General features: G+C 40.3%; 1 protein-coding gene across 2 annotated transcripts in view; it reads left to right on the forward strand.

Annotated features, from left to right (window-relative positions):
* The window catches only part of TTC7A (tetratricopeptide repeat domain 7A), a 189,835-nt gene extending 174,735 nt beyond the window's left edge, over window positions 1-15,100 (forward strand). The window contains exon 20 of one of the 2 annotated variants that reach the window (XM_083370776.1): window positions 11,948-15,100. In XM_083370776.1, the coding sequence (XP_083226902.1) occupies window positions 11,948-12,169 (222 nt within the window). In that variant the 3' untranslated portion in view covers window positions 12,170-15,100. Of the gene's footprint in view, window positions 1-7,877; window positions 7,966-11,947 lie in introns of those variants that run through there. The other variant, XM_083370778.1, reaches the window with a different exon arrangement.
* Window positions 15,101-15,557: the final 457 nt, after the last annotated feature.

Below are 15,557 nucleotides of genomic sequence, written 5' to 3' on the forward strand. Positions count from 1 at the left end.
AAGCCTAGATCTTCTTCTACTCTGATCCATAGCATTCCCAAGAAGAGATCAAAAATAAATGTTTCTACTGGAGAGTGTCTCTGCTCTGCCTTTAGGACACAAGAGTATAATTAACAGATATAACGAGGGAGATGTATTTCTCCCAAGTGTTGGAAAAATGTTGATTCACATATGTATGTGGGTTAAGGGTAAATATGGAAATATCCCAAAACCCAGATTAAATACTGTAGCTATTGCCAAACCCTGAAGCTTCTGATGCTCAGACCTCCTTGAGAAAAATAAAGATAGCACAATGATTAGCACAATGAAGAGGAATACTGTAGTAGCCTATGTTGTTCTTGCCCTCTTTTGCTGGACATATGTTTGGGTCCAGAAGAAGACAGCAAAACAGTGAAAACAACAGCAAGTTTGATAGGGGCCTTAAGGACTGGGAGAAATGGTTGCAGAAAGGATCTTACCCAAAGGCTTTCCAGAATTAGAATTACTGATAGGAAAATCAGTGGATTATAACACTCCTCACAATTTAAAGAGATGGTCATCACGGTATCTTTCATTTGTAGGACCACATCTATGGCGTTTTATATAAGGGTTGAACAAAAAGTAATGTCTCTAATGTTATAATTTGCCAACAGTTGGCAGTATTGATATGCTAGAAGGTCTGATGTCTTCTTTAGCCTTTGTCCTTTTACATTTTGGTGAGAAGGTCTTATGAAGAAAAGTTGTGATGCTATTGTCATTGCAATAGAAGCTTGCTGTGAATACTCATCAATGCTATTTAAGCAAAATTCCATGACTGAATTTTTGACTGAAGTTCCTGGGATTGAAATTTACTGTTAAATGGATATTTTTATGGTGACGATGGTGAATGTATGTTTTATAGTGGATGAAGATGTTGATGAAAATGCTATGTTCTTTGCTTGGTCAAAAAAATGTAAAGATGGTGAACTATGAGGTGCTGACTAGTATAATTAAGCACAAAGTGGCCCAATCTGTCATGGCAACTGACAAGTTTCACATAAGAAAGATGGATGAACTCATTAAGGACAATCAGCAGATCCCTCAAAGGGACATTGCTGTCAAGCTTTGAATTTCACAGGAACATGCAAGTCACATTTTTGATATTCTTCAGTATTGGAAAGTTTGTGAAATATAGGTTCCTTATAATCTGACAGCAGAGGTGGAATTCAAGAATTGAAATTTGCCAACAGTAGTCATGTTACAATAATGATTTTTTTCATGGCCATAGCTTTACCTGTGGAGTTAAAAGACAACACTTCAAAACCCCGGTTTCACCAGGAAAAGACATACCGTATATACTTGAGTATAAGCCGACTCGAGTATAAGCCGAGACCCCCATTTTCACCCCCAAAAACTGGAAAAAGTTCGTGACTCGAGTATAAGCCGATCCGCCGTTCTGCAAGCCTCCGCCGCCAGCAGAGGCTCGATCCGCCATTTTGCAAGCCTGAATACACAGGAATACCCTGTGTGGCCGCGGCTCTCGGGGAAGCCCTGGCTGTCTGCTTCCTCGCTCCACGCTGCCATTCGGGGCCCGCGCATTCCCCGGGCAAATTGCGGCGCCCAGCAGGTGAGGAAACACGCCCGCTCCAGTCGCCCCCCCTTCCCTCAGGAGACGTGAAGCAAGTGACCGCCCGGAGCTTACCGAGGACTTGCGCGCGGCCGAGGCTTCGGTGCTTCCAGGATCGCGCGCACCTCTCCCAAGCTGCCGCTGTCCGGAGACCTGCCGAAGTTTGGGGAGATTTGGGGAGGTGCGCGCGCACCTCCCCAAACCTCCCCAAACGTCAGCAGGTCTCCGGATCTCCGTGCCTTGCCTGCCTGCTTCTTTCCGCTGCGGAAAGAAGCAGGCAGGCAGGTCACGGAGATCCGGAGACCTGCTGACGTTTGGGGAGGTTTGGGCACCTCCCCAAACCTCCCCAAACGTCGGCAGGTCTCCGGATCTCCGTGGCTTGCCTGCCTGCTTCTTTCCGCTGTGGAAAGAAGCAGGCAGGCAAGGCACGGAGATCCGGAGACCTGCTGATGATTGGGGAGGTTTGGGCACCTCCCCAAACCTCCCCAAACGTCGGCAGGTCTCCGGATCTCCGTGCCTTGCCTGCCTGCTTCTTTTGGGGAGGTTTGGGGAGGTTTGGGGAGGCAGGCTGCTTCGTTCCGCGGCGGAAAGAAGCAGGCAGGCTGCTTCGTTCCGCGGCGGAAAGAAGCAGGCAGGCTGCTTCGTTCCGCGGCGGAAAGAAGGAGGCAGGCTGCTTCGTTCCGTGGCGGAAAGAAGCAGGCAGGCTGCTTCGTTCCGCGGCGGAAAGAAGCAGGCAGGCTGCTTCGTTCCGCGGCGGAAAGAAGGAGGCAGGCTGCTTCGTTCCACGGCGGAAAGAAGCAGGCAGGCTGCTTCGTTCCGCGGCGGAAAGAAGCAGGCAGGCTGCTTCGTTCCGCGGCGGAAAGAAGCAGGCAGGCTGCTTCGTTCCGCGGCGGAAAGAAGCAGGCAGGCCTCTGTCGCCGGCGGCTGGATCCGCGCTCCACAAGCCTCTAGGGGTAGCATGAGAAATGAGTGCAATGGTGCGATAGTTTGAACATTCTTTGGCACTGCCTTTCTTTGGAATTGGAATGTAAACTGATCTTTTCCAATCCTGTGGCCACTGTTGAGTTTTCCAAATTTGCTGGCAAATTTTTTACTGCATTGTCTTTTAAGATTTTGAATAGCTCAGCTGGAATACTGTCACTTCCACTAGCTTTGTTGTTGCTCAGCTTTTCTAAGGCCCACTTCACTTCACATTCTAGGATGTCTGGCTCGAGGTCAGTGACCACCTCATTGTGATTATCAGGGACGTTAAGCTCATTCTTGTATAGTTCTTCTGTGTAATTTTGCCACCCCTCCTTATCTCTTCTGCCTCTGTTAGGTCCCTGCCATTTTGGTCCTTTATCATGCCCATTTTTGCATTAAACGTTCCCTTCATCTCTCCAATTTTCTTGAAAAGATCTCTGGTCCTCCCTATTCTATTGTTTTCTTCTATTTCTTTGCACTGTTCATTTAAGAAGGCATTCTTATCTCTTCTAGCTATTCTCTGGAATTCTGCATTCAATTGGGCGTATCTATGTTTTTCTCCCTTGCCTTTCGCTTCCCTCCTTTCCTCAGCTATTTGCAAAGCTTCCTCAGACAGCCATTTTGCTTTCTTGCATTTCTTTTTCTTTGGGATGGTTTTGGTTGCTACCTCTTGTACAATGTCGCGAACCTCTGTCCATCGTTCTTCAGGCACTCTGTCTATCAGATCTAATTCCTTAAATCTATTTGTCACCTCTACTGTATATTCAACAGGGATATGATTTAATTCATACCTGAGTGGCCTAGTGCTTTTCCCTACTTTCTTCAGTTTAAGCCTAAACTTTGCAAGGAGAAGCTCATGGTCTGAGCCACAGTCAGCTCCTGGTCTTGTTTTTACTGACTGTATAGAGCTTCTCCATCTTTGGCTGCAGAGCATATAGTCAATCTGATTTCTGTGTTGACCGTCTGGTGATGTCCATGTGTAGAGCCGTCTCTTGGGTTGTTGGAAAAGAGTGTTTGCTATGACCATCGTATTCTCTTGACAAAATTCTATCAGCCTGCGCCCTGCTTCATTTTGTACTCCAAGGCCAAACTTGCCTGTTATTCCAGTTATCTTTTGGCTTCCTACTTTAGCATTCCAATCCCCCATGATGATAAGGACATCGTTTTTTGGTGTTAGTTCTATAAGGTGCTGTAGGGCTTCGTAGAACCGGTCAATTTCATCCTCTTCAGCACTGGTGGTTGGGGCATAGACTTGGACTACTGTGATATTGAATGGTTTGCCTTGGATTCGAACTGAGATCATTCTGTCATTTTGAGGATTGTATCCCAGTATTGCTTTTCCTACTCTTTTATTGACTATGAAGGCTACTCCATTTCTTCTGAGGGATTCTTGTCCGCAGTAGTATACCTGATGGTCATCTGAATTAAATTCACCCATTCCTGTTCATTTTAGTTCGCTGATACCTAAGATGTCAATGTTCAGTCTTGTCATCTCTTGTTTGACCACGTCCAGCTTTCCTTGATTCATGGATCTTACATTCCAGGTTCCTATGGAGAAAAAATCTTTACAGCATCGGACTTTCCTTTCACCACCAGCAACATCCACAGCTGAGCGTCCTTTCGGCTTTGGCCCAGTCGCTTCATTCTTTCTGGCGCTACTAGTACTAGCCCTCTGCTCTTCCCCAGTAGCATATTGGACGCCTTCCGACCTGAGGGGCTCATCTTCCAGCGTCATATCGTTTTGCCTTTTGGTACTGTCCATAGGGTTTTCATGGCAAAGATACTGGAGTGGGTTGCCATTTCCTTCTCCAGTGGATCACGTTTTGTCAGAACTCTCAGCTATGACCTGTCCGTCTTGGGTGGCCCTGCACGGCATAGCTCATAGCTTCATTGAATTACGCAAGCCCCTTCGCCACGACAAGGCAGTAATCCATGAAGGGGTTCAGTATCTTACCGTGCCTTTGAAATAGCACGAAATGCTCACTTAAATAAGAAACTACAAATATTATCAAAGTGGTGCAAATGATCATTTTCAGAGAGGAACAAAGTAAAACAGGTTGGCCTGGAGATCAAATGGAAGAGTTCCACACAGGAGGTGGCTGCTGGATTGATGGCAGACTCCACTTCCACACCACACCCCTTGCTCTCTGCTCTCCACCCTTCCATCCTTTTGGTTATCACATTGATATGTTATTCTCACTGTGTTCCTTTGTCATTGTTTATTTTATTGTTCTATTACTTTTTTAACTGGGGTTTTACATGTTGCAGGGACATAGTTTAATCTTTTTTAAATTGGTCTTAATTTTTGTATTAATGTTTTAAAAATTATACCCTGTAAACCGCCCTGAGTCCTTCGGGAAAGGGCGGTATATAAATTCAATAAAATTAAATTAAATTAAAATTAATTAAATTTATTTCGGTTCTCTTTACACTCCTCTCATTTTCTTCCTTTTTATTATTATAAGCCGCGTAGGGTAGCCCCACGGTGAGATAAATGGCAAATAAATTTAGCGAATAAATAATTTAAAATAAATAAATAAATAAAGCAGCTGGCATTTGTTAGCATGTAGATCCATTGCACCATTCTGTAGGGTAGTGGTTCAAAAAGGCATGCAGGAAAATAGATTGCAAATTCATATACAAGACTGTGAGTTTTCCAGAGCATTTAATTAGATCAAACAAAATGAGAACGAATTTTTTCTAATGCTGAAGCCGTCAAGCCTTCATTTAAAACTAGGGCAGCCATTTTGTATATTACTGAAAAGTGGACAACATGGAATTTGGGGTCATCTGTGACAAATTGTTGCCAGGACAACTCCATGTGCCCAGGGCCAGTTTTTGACATTTTGGCATCTTGGGCACAGTCATATTCTGGCACTCTGTATGCTTCGGCTCATCTTCCAATTTTGTTAAGAATTTCAGAAAGACAGTCTTGTTTCTTTTATTTTCTTTGAGTCTTTGAAGTTTATGCTTATTATTTTCAGCTTTGGACAATTTTTTCCCCTCAGATATTTTAAACCTATTTACAGTGAATCACAGTAATTTTAATTACATCAGCACCCATTGTTGGCAACAATTCTGCAAAATTATATTTAACCCCCAAGCGGGTGTTCTGGCATACAAAGTGTGCTGTTTTCACTTTTCCAAGTATAACTTTGATAAACAAATAGTCACACAACCCAGTCACTTAGGATCTTCCTATGAGACCTTTATCTTGCTTCAATAATATTATCAGCTTCCTGAAGTCCATAGATGTAAACATGATTTTTTTTCATGACTTGTAGTGTCTGGTTAGTGATTGTTCACTACCACTCGAGTTACCTTGTGGGTGTTTTTGAAAAGTGTAAAAATTCTAAAGCAACAAGCAAAAATTATCAGATTTTATATGCATACTGAGTATCATGGAAACTTTTTCAATTTTAGTCCCTCCTAAAATTTGGCACCTAGAACACTGCCTAGGTTGCCTAGAACCAGCCTTGCATGTGACTAACAAGCAGAAAATATCATTATCTGGATTAAAAAATATACTTTTTTCATACAGAGACCTAATTTGTTTATGATATTTCTGGTCACTGTTGGTTGAGGGAGCATTAAAGAATTAGGTAGAGGAGGGTGTTCTTCATATTTAAACAGACGCTTCAAGCTTAGAGGCAACATATCTCTGCATGCCAGGTGTTCATGTGCAGCAGTGGAAAAAGGTGCTTGTCCTTATTATGGGATATTTCTGAGGTCAGAATGCTGAATTAGATAGGCCTTTTTGTCTCATCTGCCCAACAAGATTCTTATGCATTTATCAATAATGGGAAATTCTTTCCTACCCTGAGATATAATTGAGTGAAAAAAGGTGGAAAGAAAAAAAAATTAAAAGCCCCAGGGTATTCAATTTTGATTTCTATATTGATTTAAGGGAAATACTTCATTTATCAAAACAAAAGGGAATAGCAGTTTTACTTTCACTTGAAATGGCATAGGGTGGTGTACACACACACACACAGACACACACACACACAAACAAGTTTCTAATGTTCTAATGTTTCTAATGTTCCTCAATCTCTGCTGATTTTATGAAATTATTCATGCACCTTAACAAGAAGTGTTTCTATGGAAACTGAGAAACTGAACTTTCATTAGGAAATCTACTAAAGAGAAAGAGAGAGAGAAAGAGCCCAGCTAAAAATATAAATTGCCTTCTGCAGGAGGATACATGAATATTCTTGTTGCTCTCTCCTCTCCCTCTCCCTTCCCCCCCCTCCCACCTTTCCATTCTGCATCGTGGGCAGATCCCAGCTGGACTATACACAGCGATAACATGGAGGCATTGTTTACCACTTGCCAGACTCTGTAGGGAGATATAAAATTCTGCCAGAGCTTCGCAACTCTCAAGGGGAGGTTTCTTCAAGGAAACAGAGCGTTCGGTGCTGTGTGTCACACTAGCTTTCCAGAGTCAAAAATGCATAGCTCTTTTTTTGAGACTGATTTTTCATCCAATCCAGAGAGATCTGAGGCTGTTATTTTTTTTTTGTATAAATGTTCCCTCCCCCGTGTCAGCCCTCCTGCTGAAGAAGCATTGGGTGAGATGAAGGAAAATTTCAGTCTAATGCTGCCTGACTCCTCATCCGTAGCACAGCAGCTGGCACCCCTCTCTCACCCCATTTCCAAATCTCAGAGCAGCTGGATCTACGGGCTTGATCATCCCCTTTGCCCATTCCCACTTCAAGTGAATGTGACTGGCTTGGGACCAAAATTCATAAAGACGTGCCTTCCAGACTTTGTATGTTTTGAAATCTACTATTGAGCCCTTCTTCCTTATTTTTCCCTAACAAAAATAAAATATGGAAATCAGCAATAAGAAAAAAAAATAAGAAGAGGTGTTTGGGGATGGGTAGAACAGTACCCCCATAAAAAAAGGACAGGTAGTCCCTGGCTTACGACCACAAGAGCGCCCAACATTTCTGTTGCTAACTGAGACAGTTAAGTGAGTTTTGCCCCATTCTACGAACTTTTTTGCCACAGTTGTTAAGTGAATCGCTGCAGTTAAGCTAGTAACACAACTGTTAAGCAAATCTGGTTTCCCCATTGACTTTGCATGTCAGAAGGTCGCAAAAGGTGATCACATGACTCCAGGACACTGCAACTGTTATGAGTCAGCTGACAAGCATCTGATCACGTGACTATGGGGATGCTACAACATAGCATTTGTGTAATTGTGAAAAACAGTCATGTCACTTTTTTCAGTGTTGTTGGAACTTTGAACCATCACTAAACAAACTGTTGTAAACCGAGGACTAATTGTAAGACTATCAATTTTAAATCATTTTTGTCCTCCTAGGCACCTTGAGAAAGATCCAAATCTGCTCTGGTTTTTACTTGGCTCCTTCATTTTATTGTTAACTAGATGACCGATGACCCACTGAGTAATTGTTTCAGAGATGTTTCCTGCACCTTGAACTGCAGAACAGAACAGAACCAGAGACGGACAAAAAAGCAGTGGGTGCAGGAGCGACTTCCAACTTCTTGCAAACTTCCCCATTGACTTTCCTTGTGGAAAACTGACAGGGAACATTGGAAATGACGATCATGTAACCACAACTGTCCATGTCAGCTTGGCAGCTGCAACTTTGTCAATTTGAATCCCAGAGGAGTAAGAGGTCCCGGACTTTGGACGCATTCTTTAAGTGACGCATTGTTTTGCCCAACTGAAGATTATAGACTATATAAATGCTACAATCTGTGTTCAAGCTTGTTGTTTCCTATATAAATACAATGCAGTAAACTGTTGTTCATGGTTAGTCTTCCAGATTTATTGGATGAAGGGCATTAGGCAGTTACTTCAAACATCTTGATAGACAAGTTGTCCAACCCACAGCAACTGGGCTGGAATCAGCACCTGGTATCTTTGGCAGTGGGCAGAGCCATCACTACTGCAAGCCTGACCTAGGCTAACAGTGGTTGCAGTCCAAGATATCTGATGGGTGGATCTGAGTAAGGGGAAGCTCTTTAGAATTCATAATATTTTCTTTTGTTAAAAAAATAGAGATGTTTTTTAAAAAGTTCTCTTTCTCTTGGTGATCCTAAGAGAGACTTTGGTATTTTGGTATCTTTTTGTCAATCGAGGGGCTCTTCAATTGTTGGAAAAAAACCTGGCCATGGGCCTGTGTTCACATAAGTCTATGGATCAATTTCCTCATATACATTCTGGGAATGTTTGTTATAATGCATTATGGAAGAAAATGCATTATTATTATTATTATTATTATTATTATTATTATTATTATTATTATTATTATTATTATTATTATCATTATTAAACTTTTATTCATAAAACATGAAACTCAGTCAGCTGAACACTCAAATTGACTGGCACTAATGGTTTACACGGGTTGCTGCCAGCATCCTAGGTATCAACCAGGTATCTCCTTAAAATGTAAGATGTTCCAAGTAAGCTTAAGTTTAAGTTTTATTAAATTTTTATACCGCCCTTCTCCCGAAGGACTCAGGGCGGTGAACAGGGCATATAATAAAAATACAAAAATACAAAAGTTAAAATAGAATTAAATTAATGCCCAGTTTTAGCACAGTTTTTTGTAGCTTTGCTGGAGTTATTGCAGGAAGCTGCAATTTCTTGATGTATTTTGCAAAGTTTGTAGACATAGTTCCCAGTGCCCCGATGACAATAGGAATCACTGTTACACGTTTCATCCATAATCGCGCAGTTTCGATGGCCAGGGCGCAGTATTTCGTAATTTTTTTCAGTTCTTTTTCTTCGCCTCTGGCATCTCCTGGTACAGCAGTATCAATCAACTGTACGCTTCGGTTCTCTACGACTGCGATATCTGGCATGTTGTGTTCCAAATGGCGATCTGTCTGTATTCGAAAGTCCCACAAGATCTTCACCCTCTCATTCTCAACAACTTTTTCCACCCTATGTTCCCACGACTTTTCAGACACAGGCAAGTCATATTTTTTACACAATGCCCAGTGGATTAGTTTAGCAACTCGGTCATGTCTAGCTTTGTAATCAGTTTGCATGATTTTGCTGCACTCACATATTAAATGTGAAACAGTTTCAACTTTGTCATTGCAGAGTCGGCAATTTGGATTGTCAGTAGATTTTTGTATCTTCACTTTCATGGCATTAGTTTGTAGTGCTTTAATAATAATAATAATAATAATAATAATAATAATAATAATAATAATAATAATAATAATAATAATAATAATAAGTTGGAAGGGACCTGGGAGGTCATCTAGTCCAACCCCCTGCTCAGGCAGGAAACCCTGCCTCTTCTTAAGAACTTCCAGTGTTGGAGCATTCACTACTTCTGGAGGCAGGTTGTTCCACTGGTTAGTTGTTCTAACTGTCAGGAAGTTTCTTCTTAGTTCTAGATTGCTTCTCTCTTTGGTTAGTTTCCATCTGTTGCTTCTTGTCCTGCTTTCAGGTGCTTTGGAGAATAGCTTGGCTCCCTCTTCTTTGTGGCAGCCCGAGATATTGGAACACTGCTATCATGTCACCTCACCCTTCTCTTCATTAAACTACACATACCCAATTCCAGCAACCGTTCCTTATATGTTTTAGCCTCCAGTCCCCCAATTATCTTTGTTGCTCTTCTCTGTACCCTTTCTAGAGTCTCGACATCTTTTTTACATCGTGGTGACCAAAACTGGATGCAGTATTCCAGGTGTGGCCTTACCAAGGCATTGTAAAGTGGTATTAGTACTTCACGTGATCTTGATTCTATCCCTCTGTTAATGTAGCCTAGCACTGTGTTGGCTTTTTTGGCAGCTGCAGCACACTGCTGGCTCATATTTAAGTGATTGTTCTTGAGCAGCCAGTATTAAGCCTTCTGTTTCTTTCTTGATGGTTCCCATCTTAAGCCATGCCCATGTCAAGTTGTTATCACATTTCCTTCAATATTTTTCAAATGCTGTCCATGGAAAGCTTTGGTTTTCCATCTATTTAATCTGTCATCCAGCCGTTTTTCCTTATATTCTGCCTTTGTTTCTGTTATTTTTATAATGCTCTCTGTTTTCACAGCCTGCAGCAATTTTTCTGTACTTTGATTTACATAATCATTCAAACTTCGTTTTTCTTCTTCTACAGTTTGGTGGATTTGCAGTAGCCCTCTGCCCCCTATTCTTCTTGGCAGGTACAACCTGTCGATGTCATTTCGTGGATGTAGAGCGTGGTGCATATTCAAAAGTTTATGCATTTTCCGGTCTAGGTGTTCCAATTCAGCCAAAGTCCAGTTGATAATTCCAGCTGGGTAGCGTATCACTGGGACTGCTCGTGTATTAATGGCTTTAATTATATTTCCAGCATTCAGCTTTGATTTTAGTATTTTGTGAACTCTCCTGATGTATTCCTTTTGTGTTGACTCTTTGACTTTTCCATTCAAGATGTTATCTGCTTCCAATATGCCTAGGTATTTGTAACCATCATCCTTTGCTAGTGCTTTCATAATACTTCCATTTCCCAGTTCTATTCTTTCTATTTTTCACATTTTTCCTCGCTGCATGGATAATATAGCACATTTTCCAAGTCCAAAGTCCATTCTGATGTCGCTGCTAAACAGTTGAACTGTGTTGAGTATTGATTCAAGTTTGTTGTTGTTGTTGTTATCTTACAGTCTTAATGCATCTGGGAGATATTGGGTTGGGGAATACTGGTTTTATTCTTCAGAGTTAGAATACACTTCTGTCTCAGAGTACAACAATGCAATGCTTTTCACTGCTGTGAATGTTCCAAAAGCAGATTGTTCCATAAGCTTGGGGGATGTTCCTATAAGACATTTTTTGTCCAATGCACCATCTGTGTTCTTATGGCCCAAATCAACATCAAGTACCAAGACATGGGGAAATTACTGGAGAATTTTTCAGTATTTCTAGACACCCCATTGCTGAACTGAGGGTTCTTTAAAATGTCAAGGGAGAGTTGGAATGAAAATTTGAGAAATTGGAGTTCATTAACGAAGCAAAAAACATCAGGCTACAAGCTAAAGAATATACTGCTTATGTTTAAGGAAATCATTTGGAGTACCTTGGCATTATACTTGTACTTTGTATTTGAGAACAAGGGCTATATATAGCTCAGTAGTACAGCTCATGGTGTCCAGGTTTAGTTCCTGGAATCACCAAATCAGTCTGAAGATGATTCTGGGTGAAATCCAAGAAAGAACTACCATAACTTGCCTGCAAAACTCTTTGGGCAATCACAATAATTATCATTTTTTATGTCACTTCACTGCAATCTTGCAGTCTACATAGGTAATCCTAATCTGGCAAAGCCTTTGACAATATGGACTATTGGTCTGATTTAGTATCTTCTTATTTTCCTGTTTCTAAATCATCAAACAATTAAGTTTTGTTGTTGTTAACACTGGGTTTACTTTTCCTTGGCAGGGACTGGTACTCAACAAGCTTGGGCGACGAAATTTGGCTCAGAAGGTTCTGCAGGATGCAGTCCAGATACAGAGTACCAGCCACAAAGCCTGGAACAGCCTTGGAGAAGTCCTTCATGCTCAGGGCAAAAATGAAGCTGCTGTTGAGTGCTTTCTGACTGCTTTGGATCTTGAATCCAGCAGCCCTGTCATTCCGTTTACAGTTATTCCAAGGGAATTGTGAATGTTTAGTATTGACTCATCAAATGTGTTCTGTGGAGAAAGTTTAGGTGATAAGCAGTCAGTTTACAGATGTGTGTGTGTGTGTGTGTGTGTGTGTGTGTGTGTGTGTGAATAAAGAAAAAAATTATTCATGGAAATGATTCTGTTTCAAGAATATCACATTTTCCTTGCACTCAAAGCTCAAGATAGCTAGTTGATGGGAAAAGGTTATTCTATAGCAATTAGACCAGTTGCAATTTGAAATGCTGCCTAGGTACAGTGCAGTCTCGGCTACAGCTATGTATGGAAGTCACAAGAAGCTTGTATTCTTTTAATCTGATTCTTACCTTATACTGCAAGGAATCAGTGGTGGATAAGTGAAATGCCTCTCAAGCATGGGCTGTACTTAACCATAATGGTTTTCAAGTCTACTATGTGATTATGCTAGTACCCAATGGATAATATCTGTGGTATAAACTACACACAACATCTCTGCCCTTTGTTATGTTTCCATTCATTGAAAATTCAGTACAAGAAAACAAAAACAACTTAAATTCACTCTTGGCACAATACTGGAGCTGTGACTATTTCAGCTGATTCACTACCAGATTCCAGCTTAGTTCATACATAGCATTAAGGTATAACATATCTGTCTGGCTGGGTTACTTTGTTTTGCTTTGAAGATTATTTTTGATCTCCCATGTGAGGTGTCAGTCAGACTTACAAGAGTTCTCATTCCATTCTTTTAAGACATATATAGGAAATATATAATTTTAAAAGGGTAAGAATGTCAGGTGGAACACATTTTTCATTCCTTGCCTTATTGTGGCACAGGATAGCAAGGAAAAAATATGAAATTGGAGAAAATAATAGGCATTTCCGGAATACCAATAGAAGAGAATATTTGTAGTTCAGAGTTGAACTGTGGGGTCCCAGGCAGTTTGTTTCTTTCCTTGCACTGGCAGGGCAAGTCCCTTGAATGTAAAATGAGAGCAGATCCCACTCCCTGCTAACAGTGATGATGTTGCCTCATTTAGTAATGGAACATCTGGAAGAAAATAGCCAAGTACAGAGAGCATTAGGAACTCCACGTTTCCAAAATATTTTATTAATAAAAATAAAAAAAAAGAAAAAAATAGAGCAACTTGAGTTTTAAAATTTCAGCACGGATTCTGTTCTAGCTCACAAGATGTTTTTTGGACATTAAGACACAAAGCTACTGCTTGAGACACTGACAAGGACACATCTCTTACAATATCTTCTTTAAGAGTATTCCACAAATGCTCCATAGCTGGGGATCATTACAGTTAAAGATAAGTCATTGAAAAGTCAACAAAATTGCTTGTACAAAGCAAGTGCTATGATGGAGGTGTTGGGATGCACAACATTATTATACAGTATATGTGAGTTAAGTCTTCCTGGGTTTGGGACCTATGGCAGAACATTAGAATGGTCTGTGAGTCTGATTTTTCAAATTTTAGGCTAAATCAATTTTGTTTGTGCTCAGGGATGTATAGAATAAAAGTATAGTTATTGTGCAAGAACAATAACTTGATATAACTGTAGCTTCTTGGTTCCTTGTATCATTTTAGCCTTTTTTCCATTAGTAGTACATAACACAAATCAAGAACAATATGTTATTCCATGTAAATGACCTCTTGCCTCTTAAAATATTCTTTCCAGTTTAGAGGAGACTGTCTAGAAGACCCCTTTTACTAATATTTCTGTTCCATTGGCATTTACTTTTAATTAGGCTGCTATGATCATTCTAACTTGATCACATGTACTTTACCTGAGCTAGTTCATTTTCTCATAAAATGTACTATCAATATCTGGATTAGATAACATAAGTGTGAGCACCTATGATTTGGCTATCCAAACTTACCTGCTGCCTCTTTCTTTTTAAATCTCAATTCAAAGTGGGATTGGGCTGATTTTTTTTTCTAGTCTGTAGGGATGGAAATCATCTCAAAGTTCCAGTTTTTAGAAGATAAAGGCCCTATTGTATTTCATATGCGTAATCAAGATGCTGAATAAGTAATACAAGACTTGAATTTGGATAGCACAAATATTTGGCAGGGTACTGCATAATCAACTAAACTATTTTTCCAGGCTGTATCTCTCACATACAGGACCCTTCCCAAATGTCCTTTCTCCATTATTGCCCCAGTGGCAAAACTGGGGTATGACAATTAGTTGGCAGGAAATAATTAAGGCTTACTATGGGTGTGATGACTCATCACCTGGCAACCACCATTTCCCTCCTTGGTAACCCAGTAAATGATGTTGTATCCTCATAAAGCAATGCACCAGTGAAAAATAAGATGAGGTTGAGGAAGGCAAACACAATCAGGATCCATGTAAGAAAGACTAGAACCAGACATTCTTGGATATCTGTTTATTATCCAATAAATTTCACATTTGTGCATGACAGACTCAGTAGTGTTTTAATGGTTGTGAAACTTCATATTCTGCATAGTAGTGTACATAAAATATTGAATCCATTAAACTCTGAAGATTGGGCGTGTTTAAATAGTTGCAATTTGGTATGTCACCATAGATGCTATCTTATTTTATTTACATCCAGCTATTCTGGAAACTATTATTAATTATTTATTAAGAATATTATTTGAGCTCTCGTCAGCCAAATATGGTTTTGATTAGATGCCACTGACAGAAATAATGCTGTATCTAGTTATTACAAATCCATTCCATTAATTTATATAAGACTAACTCCCTTTTGTTGCAGCATGCGTTTTTGCAAAGGAGAAAATTTACAACGCCTGCCAGGGATGGGTTGTTTTATGGGTTTTTTATTATATGATGGATATTTTAAGTTTTGTAAGCTGCCCAGAATCACTTATTGTTGGTTGGCTGTATAAATGCATTGGATGGATGGATGGATGGATGGATGGATGGATGGATGGATGGATGGATGGATGGATGAATGGATGGATGGATGGACGGACAGATGGATGGACGGACAGATGGATGGACAGATGATAGATACATAAATATAGCTGAACTACATCTTACTAGCTGAGGCCACTTTGAGTTACAGTTAGGCAAAATCTGGAGAGTCATAGATAACCACCCCATCTTAGAGAAAGTATAAAAACATGAAAATTAATTAACTATGTAAACATGATTAATTAGGAACTTTTCACTGAAGAATATGTGGGGCTTGAAGGTCATTAATTGCTTAGAATACTTCAGTATTTTGCTCTTATGTCCATAATTCTAATATGTAATATTCTCCAAGAAGTACTACATCATATTATATTTCATTTGCAAGCCAGTCTGCAATGACTTTGAAATTTGATACGCCGTTTCACAATCAGACATGACAACACTGAATTTGACACAGCTTTCACTAGATGAATAAATAAATCCCAGGGAGGAATATGTGT

The sequence above is a fragment of the Vipera ursinii genome (genome assembly GCF_947247035.1).
Source record: "Vipera ursinii genome assembly, chromosome: 1".
Taxonomy (NCBI): Eukaryota; Metazoa; Chordata; class Lepidosauria; order Squamata; family Viperidae; genus Vipera; species Vipera ursinii.